Source organism: Dipodomys ordii, unplaced genomic scaffold (genome assembly GCF_000151885.1).
Source record: "Dipodomys ordii isolate 6190 unplaced genomic scaffold, Dord_2.0 Scaffold67, whole genome shotgun sequence".
Classification (NCBI taxonomy): domain Eukaryota; kingdom Metazoa; phylum Chordata; class Mammalia; order Rodentia; family Heteromyidae; genus Dipodomys; species Dipodomys ordii.
Window position 1 is genome coordinate 11,266,321 of NW_012267283.1, and position 10,144 is coordinate 11,276,464.

A 10,144-nucleotide genomic window follows, 5' to 3' on the forward strand; every position below is an offset into this window, starting at 1 on the left:
AGTGGTAAAGTTCTACCTTGAGCAAAACTGCTCAGGGACCGCACCCAGGCCCCATGTTCAAGCCCCACGACTACCACCAAAGAGTTTTTTAAAAAAAATTTTTTTTTGTCGGTCGTGGGGCTTGAACTCTGGGCTTGGGAACTGTCCCTGTGCTCTATCAGCTCAAGGCAAGCACTCTACCATTTGAGCCACAGCACCACTTCTGGTTTTCTAGTGGTTTACTGGAAATAAGAGTCTCATGGACTTTCCTCCCCAGGCTGGCTTTGCACCACGATCCTCAGATCTCAGCCTCCTGAGTAGCTAGGATTACAGGCGTGAGCCACTGGCGCCCAGCACCAAAGAGATTTTATAATCTGTTTAAACTGATTGAGCCTGGGTTGAAAACCAGCCTGTGGGACTCTACCTTCCTTCCAAAGCTTAGCGTCAATACCACTTGTTGGCCCTTATATTGTGTACTGCTTTCCCTCACAGTGATTGTAGCTGGGGACCATAGCTCAGCCTCAAATCTTAGTTACTTGGGAGGCAGAGATGGGGGATTGTGGTTGGAGGCCCGCGTGGGGGAAGGAAACGTTTTCAAGACTCCATTTTGAATGGAAGGACAGTGTGGTTTGCATCTGTGCTAAGAAGCACAAATAGGAGGACCACAGCCCAGGCCACAAGTTAGATCTTAGCTTGAAATCACCAAGATGAAAAGAGCTGATGGAATAGTTCAAATACAGCATCTTCCTAGCAAGTGCAAGGCTCTGAGTTCAACCGCATCTATTACAGTACAACATCCTCCCAACCAAAAGAGGAAAAATAAAAGAGTTTTAAGAAAAATAGACCATTTCATTAAAAATTAAAAATATAACAGATGAATGAATAAAAAAGATATGATACATATAGGCCATGGAATATTCCTCAGCCATAAAGAAAAATGAAATCATGTAATCTGCAGGAAAATGGATAGAATTAGAGAACACCATGTTGAATGGGATAAAGCCAATAAAGCCAAATATCAAAATTTTCACTCCTATGTAGAAACTAGATCTAAAATACATATGCATGGACATATGTGTGTGTGTGTGTCTGTATATACACCTATATAAATAAACATGTCTATAAACACATACACACAGACATATATACTCCCTAAGTGGGACTATGTAGGAGGATGAGGGGAAGAGAAGGGAGATAAAAAGAATTCTGGGAGCTAGTGGCTCATGTCTGTAATCCTAACTACTCAAAGGCTGAGATCTGATGATCTAGGTTCAAAGCCAGCCTGGGCAGTAAAGTTCATGAGACTCTTACCTTCAATTAACCACCAAAAAGCCAGAAATGGATCCATAGTTTAAATGGTAAAGCACTAGCCTTGAGTGAAAAAGCTAAGGGATAGTGTACAGGCAATGGGTTTAGTACCAGCATATACAACAACAACAACAACAACACACACTTAAAGAAAGAAAGAAATGAATGACAGGAAAGTAAGACATGCTGGAGGACTGGGTCTCAGGATGAGGAGGAGGGCTAACAGGGTGAATGAAGATAAACAGGGTAGAAGTAGCTTATTTGCATATGTAAAATAGAATATGTTGAAGATGGCTGGGTTACGTACTTTGAATGGGTAAACTATATGGCTTGTGGATTATGTGGGAGGCACTACCTTTCCGGAGGGCTTTGTATAACCTCTCCAAGCTCTACTCTTCCTCGGCTGTAGTAGCTGCAATGCTCATCAACTGCAATACCTTGATAGATATCCAGTCTGGTCCCTACACTGGTCCTTGTATGCAAAAAGATTCTGCCTCAGGAAGCCAGAGAAAATTCAGGCTTCTGAACATGCAGGAGAATAAGGGTTGAATTTAGGGCCTGAGCATTCTTCTCTAACATTTTTCTCAAGGCTGGTACTCTACCACTTGAGCCAAAACTCCACTTTTGGATGTTTGGTGGTTAACTGGAGATAAGAGTCTCACCAACTTTACTGCCTAGGCTAGCTTCAAACCATGATTCCCAAATCTCAACCTCCCAAGTAGCTAGAATTACTGGTATGAGCCACTGGCACCTGGAAGCATCCCCATAATTGTAATGGGAGCTGAGATGATGGCTTGGAAGACGGGAAGGGTAGAACACAGGCTTCGGAGGAAGGCAGGGTTATTTCCAGCTGAAATACCAGAAAAAGCCTTCAAGGAACAGGAGCTAGAATCCTCTCAGATAGGATTGTGACGATGGTCATGGATGGGAGCAGGAGTCTACCTTGGACTTGAAGCTCCCTAAGAGGAGGACCATGACTCAGTTTGTGCTCTCTTCCAGGTCACCAAGGGAGCTGGCTTGGTGTAAAGTTCAGTGAATGAACAACAATGTAAATGAAAGAATGAGCAAAAAGGCATGAACAAAAGATCAGCAGGAGCAGAGCCCAGCGGCCATGTGCAGGATAGGTCTAGCAAACAAAGATTTGTTCATGAGTTCATGAAGAGGATTTATGGAAGCTAAGTCCCCAAAGGCCTGCTGGGACCAGGTAATGGGACCTTAGAAGATCCACAACTACTAGTCAAGAAAGGATGGTTGAACAGAGCAAAGTCAGGTTCAAGCTATACTTAAGCAAAATGAAGCTGTGTGTTGGTGTGGTGGATGGATTAGAGATCAACCTGAGGCTGGAGACCAGGTAGATGGCTGGCCAGGAAAGGATTGAGGACTAAACTAACTCAATCCCTTCGCAGGAATCAAGAAAACTGTCAATGAAATGTGTCTTGTGACAAATATGTCATGGATTCAACAGAATTATGGCTATCAGAGGAAGCACTTGCCAATAAAATACAAGCGTGTAGTTTGAAGCTGCAAACACAGGTGTTAGAAAGGTTATTGAGCAGTGAGACCAAAGGAGGATATTTATGGGGGAGGAACAAAGGCACAATGCCTATGTGCATCTAATCATATAATTGAAGTGAACACCAGGAAAAAAGTAATTGTGAGAGAAACCCAATTTGTGGAAATAAGAAAACAGGATACCTATAACCCCATTGTAATATTTGTCCCTTATATAATGTATAACATACAAATATACATTATTATATGCTATAATAACAGATCCAGAAGGCAAATGAGATTGACTGGTCAATTGTATCTCTTATTAACAAAGGAACAGGATGGTCTGGGAAGGTGGCTCAGTGGTAGAGTGCTTGCCTTGCATGCCTGAGGCCCTGGGTTCGATTCCTCAGCACCACATAAGCAAAAAGAAAAAAAGCTGGAAGTGGTGCTGTGGCTCAAGTGGTAGAGTGCTAGCCTTGAGCTGAAGAGCTGAGGGACAGCACCCAGACCCAGAGTTCAGGCCCCACGACTGGACCCCCCAAACAAAGGAACAGGAACAAGACTCTGTTTGGAATCTGTTCAATGCTTATTCAGATATGTATTCAGCGTTATTTATTAAATTGATACCACAAAGATCTACAAAAGAGCTACTATGTGCCATATACCACGTGAAGCCCTGGAGATACTGAGATGGATCAGGAATTTCCGGCTCTCAAAGCCATGATAACCTAGTAAGGATGATACCCAGGTAAGTGCTACAATGACAGCCATGGGATGTCGAGAGGAGGTTCTGAGTCAGCCAGAGGAGTGAATCAGGGGAGGCTTCCTGGGAGAAGCAATGAGAAGCAAGGTCCTCTAGCCATATTTAGGATCTAGAAGATGCAGAGTGAGAAGGAGCAGTCCTTAATGCTCTGTGAGTGACAAGACTTCCGTTTCTGTAGTGGATAGCCAAGGGGCTCTGTCCTTCATTGAATCATTTGGATGCTCTCCTTTACTGGTTTTGGAAAGACAATTCCTGCGAATCTTCCAGTTGTTTTCTACATCTCTCTGCACACACATTTTGTTGATCAATGCTCCACTATGATGTTTTTGCCTCGATCTCTTGATCTTTTAGATCCAGGAGGTTGAGATTTAAGTTTAACAGGTTGATAACAGCAAAAACAAAAACAAAAACAAAAATGCAAAAAAAAAACCCGAAAAAGCAGTGACGTTTTCTGGATTACTAAATCCACAGAATTTAAGTCAATAGCACAGGGCTAATTTCTATTGCTATAGTCCTGTCCCAGAAAGATCCCTCCTGTCTACAGATGTTCCTGCTATTTGGATTGATGCCAATAATGCTCAAAGTGACCACATGAAGGAGTAAAGCCCCAGGGAATTGGAGGAAAAATAAAAAGAAGAGCTGGGAGCTGGTGACTCACACCTGTAATTCTAGCTATTCAGGAGGCAGAGAACTGAGGATTATGGTTGAAAGCCAGCTAGGAGCAGGAAAGTCTGTGAGATACTTATTTTCAATTAACTATCAAAAAGCTGGAAATCAAGCTGTGGTTCCAGTGCTAAAGTATTAGCCTTGAATGAAAAAGCTAAGGGACAGTGCCTGGACTCTGAGTTCAAGCCCCATACAAACACACACACACACACACACACACACACACACACACACACGAGTAAGACAAACAGGTTTACATCCTACCACCTGAAAAATGACTAACCCCAGCAATGTGCTGGGAGAGAAGAGGCACTGCTAAGTTCTTTGCTTCTTCTTCCAGGATTCCATTCTGCCCTACCAGCTCTCTCCTAGGCTTGGCTAGGGCTTTCAATTCTGTCTGTTCTTTGTTCAGTTCCCCTCTTTTAATCAGAATCTGGTGGTCTGGGTACAGGAGAGAAATAAAAGGCAAAAAGCTGGATGTAGTCACAAGTTTCCCGAGTCTGAATGGGGAGAGGCAGAATGCACATCCTGGTTTATAGTATGTTCCTTTTGTGCCACAGCAAGATGACTCAAGCTGTCTGCTCTGGGCAAGGCCTGTAGCCTTTGCCTCTTAGTGAGCTGTACGGATCAGGGCATGCATTTGTCCTTTCTCTGAAGTGGGAGTCTCTGTTTTGCTTGGTTGAGGCATCAAGCTCCCAATTCAGACTCAATTACATGAAACTCACCAACAAAGGTCCCTATGACAAAGGAGAGGGTGTGACCAGCAAAAGAAGAGGTTGCAACTAAGAGGTTGCCAGGAAGTTTCAAAACCCCAGGGCCGGCATGGCATCTAAGCTATGCTCTGTGTCCTGCTAGGCTCGGGCTGGAATGCTTCATTAGGAAGGTTCTGGGAACCAGTCACTCAGATTACTTTGAGAGAGAAGAAACACTCCACAACCTCACAGAGTTAGCAATGTGGAGCCTACAGGTTCATCTCAGGTGCTAGCGTGCAACCAAGCTGTGCCCACTGAGGTTAAGGCAGCGGGGGTTTACACATCTACATCATTTTACATTGTAATCAGCAATATACAAGTATTCCAATTTTTCTACGTCATCACTTGCTGTTTGTAATTTTGTGTGTGGGCATGCACATACACAGTCCTGGGCGTTGAATGAAAGGCCTGGGTATTGTCCCTGAGCTTTTTTTTTTGTCATCGGGCTTGAACTCTGGGCCTGGGCGCTGTCCCTCAGCTCTTCAGCTCACGCCTAGTGCTCTACCACTTAAGCCACAGTGCCACTTCTGGTGGTTTAGTGGAGATTTTCCTGCCCGGGCTGACTTTGAACTGCCATCCTCAGATCTCAGCCTCCTGAGTAGCTAGGACTACAGGTGTGAGCCACTGGCACCCAGCCCTGAGCGCTTTTTTGCTCAAGGCTAGCACTCTACCACTTGAACCATGGCTCCGCTTTTTATTTTTTTGGTGCTTAATTGGAGATAACAGTCTCACAGATTTTCCTGCCCAGGCTGGCTTTGAACCACAATCCTTAGATCTCAACCTCCCAAGAAGCTAGGATTACAGGCATGAGCCACCAGCACTAAATACATTTACCAGAGACTAAAGACATTTTTATGTGCTTGTTGGCCATCCATTTATCTTCTTTGGAGGAGTGTTGTTTAAGTCCTTTGCTAATTTTAAAAACAGGCATGCATTTTTTTTTCCTTTTTGTCAGCCATGGGACTTGAATTCCCTGAGCTCTTTTGCTCAAGGCTAGCTAGCCCTTTAGCACTTGGAGCCACAGTGTCACTTCCAGTTTTCTGGTTGTTAATTGGAGATAAGAATCTCACACAGCTGGGTGACAGTGATTCATGCCTGTAATCCTAGCTACTCAGGAGGCTGAGATCTGAAGATCTTGGTTCAAAGCCAGTCCAGACAGGAAAGTCCATGAGACACTTATCTCCAATAAACCACTTAGAAAACCAGAAGTGGTGCTGTGGTTCAAGTGGTAGAGTGCTTGCCTTGAGCAGAAGAGCTGAGAGACAGCACCTAGGTCCAGAATTCAAGCCCCACGACTGACAAAAATAAAATAAAATAAATAAATAAAATAAATAAATCTCATAGACTTTTCTGCCTGGGCTGGCTTTGAACCCTGATCCTCAGTACTCAGCCTCCTGAGTAGTTAGGATTGCAGCTCTGAGCCACCAGTGCCCAGTGGCATGTATTTTAGTAAAAAGTTAAGTTAAATGATTAAGTTGAAATGGTTATTTACATATTCTGGATATTAGTCTCATCAGATATCAAAATTGCAAGTATTTCCTTCCTTCTTGGATTAATTTTTTTGATAGTGTTCTTTGATGCATAAAAGTCTTTTTCTTTTATTGCTTGTGCTTTGGATGTCATGGAATCTGAGACTTGGGCTTGGAAGGTGGCTCAGTGGTAGAGCGCTTGCCTTGCATGCATGAGGCCCTGGATTCAATTCCTCAGCACCACATAACCACATAAACAGAAAAAAGCCAGAAGTGGCGCTGTGGCTCAAGTGGTAGAGCGCAAGCCTTGAGCTGAAGAGCTGAGAGACAGCTCTCAGGCCCAGAGTTCAGGCCCCACGATCGACAAAAATAAAAAGAGAAAAAAGAAAGGAATCTGAGACCTTTTTCACCTGGTCAAGGTCAGTGGATAGGTAAGAAGAGGATATACTTCAAATACTCAGCATGCAGAGAGTTCAGAACTGTAAAGCACTGCAGATGCCTGACCCATTTTCCCATATCACTACCCAACTTGCAGTAAAGACATGCTGCTTCCAACAAACCTAAATAAAAGTTTCACTTTCACTTGAATTAAGCACATTAAGTTCCTTTTTGGCTTTGGAAGATTATCATAACTTTTCCTTCCTTGCCTTTTGGGAACAATGATTTGTGGAAGGCATATTTTCACAAAATCAACAGCAGGGAAATGGACAAACAGGATTGTATTAAACCAAGAAGTGTTTACACAGTAAAGAACATAACTGACTAGTGAAAAAGACCAGTCTACTCAATGGGATAAGATCTTCATCAGTTATACATCAGACAATGGGCTAATATGCAGATTATACAAAGAGCTTAAGAAACCAAACACCAAAGAGCTTAAGAATCAACAACCCAATTAATAGATGGGCAAATAAGCTAAATAGAGACTTCTCAGGAGAAGAAGTAACAATGGTTAATAGACACATGAAGAAATGCTCAACATCTCTGTCTATAAAGGAAATGAGAAACCAAACTACTCCACTGAGATTCCACCTCACCCCAGTTAGAATGGCTATCATCAAGAATACAAACAATAATGCAGACGTTGGGGGAAAGGAACCCTAGTGCACTGTTGGTGGGAATTAAAGTGTGTTCAACCACTCTGGAAAGCAGTTTGGAGATTCTGAACTAAACATAGAACTGATCTAGCAATACCACTCTTAGGCATTTATGCAAAAAATTACAAACAAGGATGCAATAAAAAACCATCAGCACAGTCATGTTCATTGCAGCTCTATTCACCATAGCTAAGGTACCGAATCAGCCCAGATGATCAGCAATGGAGGAATGGATCAAGATAATGTGATATATATATATATATATATATATATATATATATAATGGAATTTTACTCATCCAATAGGAAGAATGATATTACATCATTTTCAAAGAAATGGATGGACCTGGAAAAAGTATGTCAAATGAAGTATGTCAGTCCCAGAGAGACAAAGGATACATCTTTTCTCTCTAATTTATAAATGCATAAGTAAACACACTGGAGTTGGATGCAAGTGCACACAAATTGATTAACTAAAATATGGTATTTTTAGGGGAGAATTTAAACAGTGTAATTCCTTTAAATAGTGAATACCAGGAAATTGATACTTGAAAAGTAAGGGTAGGGTGAAGGGAAAGCAGGTAGACAAAAGGAAGAGAGGAGCTATGGCTCACACCTGTAGTCCTAGCTACTTTGGAGGCTAAGATCTGAGGATCTGATTCAAAGCCAGCCTGGGCAGGAAAGTCCATGGGACTCTTATCTCCAATTAACCACCAGAAAACCAGAAGTGGTACTTGGCTCAAATTGGTAGAGTGCTACCCTTGAGTGGAAAAAGCTCAGGGACAGCACCCAGACCCTGAGTTCAAGTCCCAAGGCCACTACCACCAACAAAAATTAAAAAGAGGAAGGAGGAGGGGAATGCAGTCATAAAGGTCATTTCATATTCTACAAGTTAAGAAAATTGAGGGAGTGATGAAAGGGGTAACATCAATATTCCCAACTGATTTGTTGAGTGGTAACTTCTTTGTATAACTACTTAGAGACAAAAATGTAATTAAAGGGCTGGGAATGTGGCTCAGTGGTAGAGTACTTGCCTAGCATGAATGAAGTGCTGGGTTTGATTCCTCAGCACCACATAACCACATAAACAGAAAAAGCCAGAAGTGGCACTGTGGCTTAAGTGGTAGAGTGATAGCCTTGAGCAAAAAGACACTCAGAGACAGTGCCCAGGCCCTAAGTTCAAGCCCCACTTTAAGCAAAACCAAATAATAATAATAATGATGCAACTAAAAAACACAGGGAAACACTGAGCAGATAACACAATGATTTAAACACAATGGATGATAATATATGACAGAGAGCTTCTCCACACCAACAGAACTGTAATGCATGTGTCAGGAATTTAAATTTTTTGTTTTTGAAATTTCTTTGATTTTATTATTTTAACTGCACTCAGCCAAAATTACGTGTAACAAGTTTGCAAAAAAGGCTGGCTAACTGTGTACACAGACATAAGTAATACACACACGTGAATAATGCATATGACCAATCGATTGTAACTACTGCATTATAAATTCCAAACTCTATCATCAATGGAACACTCATTGTATCGAGTTGATCTTTCTAAAAATTAGCCACAGATGGTAGAATGCAGTGAGTTCTTTAAAATTGAATGTTTTCTAGTTTTAATTATGTTTTGTATAGTTAAATTTTTTTTGGGTAAAGCACTACAATGTTTTGTTCCACTTGTCACACTTTCATGAAGTCAGGCTATTTGGCCTCCATGTTGGCAGCAGCATCAGCAATAGCAGCTCAGCCGTACTAAAGGCAAGTTCAAAGGCAAGTACAGTGAACCTCATGTAAACTGGCTTTGGTTCCAAATATTGCACAAGTTTGAATCTGTCTTCTCATTTCAAATCCCAGACTCTGTTCCCTAGGTCATGTGTCCAACACAAAGTTAGATTAATCATCTTTTTGTCTGTGTGATTGGTGCCAACCACTGCCTGCTACCATCACTGTGATGGTTCAGCTCATCTTCCCAGTGGCCCAGAAGTCGGTCCGTTAGTACTATTTTACCATTAAAAGACTGACCTCTGGTTAAGTAATGTGCCCAGTGTCAGAATTCGGACTTCAGTCTTTTAGGTCTGAATCCAAAGTCCGTACTGTCAGCCACTAAGCAAAACTCACTTTATGAATGACCAGGAAACACTGTACCCATAACCTAACTTGTGGAATTGTACCCTTTGTGCAATTCCTTAATACTTTTTTAAATGCATTTTTAAAAGGGGAAAAAGAGAAAGAAAATAAATGAATGGCCTCAGAACCAACCTTTAGACCAGGGTACAATAGAATAGGTGGGTACGAATACAAAAAGCTCAAGGTCCTGCGCATGCCCAGACGCCACTCATTGCCCGTCCCTTGACTGCGCAGGCGCACTCAGGCCGGTGGGTGGGAACGCGGCCGAGCCGTGTGCGCGCCGGGTGTGTGCGTTCGCGCGTGCGCGCGCGTGGTCTAAGTCCGGGTTCACGGAGTAGCTTGGAGATGGCGGCGGCAGCAGCCGCGGCGGCAGAGCGGGCTTCACCGGAGCCCGCACCTTCGGAACAAGCCGCGGAGCTGCCCGCGTCCGTGCGCGCGAGCATCGAGCGGAAGCGGCAGCGGGCGCTGATGCTGCGCCAGG

At 42.9% G+C, this 10,144-nt stretch overlaps 1 protein-coding gene across 1 annotated transcript in view; it reads left to right on the top strand.

Annotated features, from left to right (window-relative positions):
* Positions 1–10,008: 10,008 nt before the first annotated feature.
* Xpa (xeroderma pigmentosum, complementation group A) overlaps positions 10,009–10,144 on the top strand; it is a 20,737-nt gene continuing 20,601 nt past the window's right edge. Inside the window, exon 1 of the mRNA XM_013023248.1 lies at positions 10,009–10,138. Within this exon, the coding sequence (XP_012878702.1) occupies positions 10,009–10,138 (130 nt within the window). The remainder of the gene's footprint in view (positions 10,139–10,144) is intronic.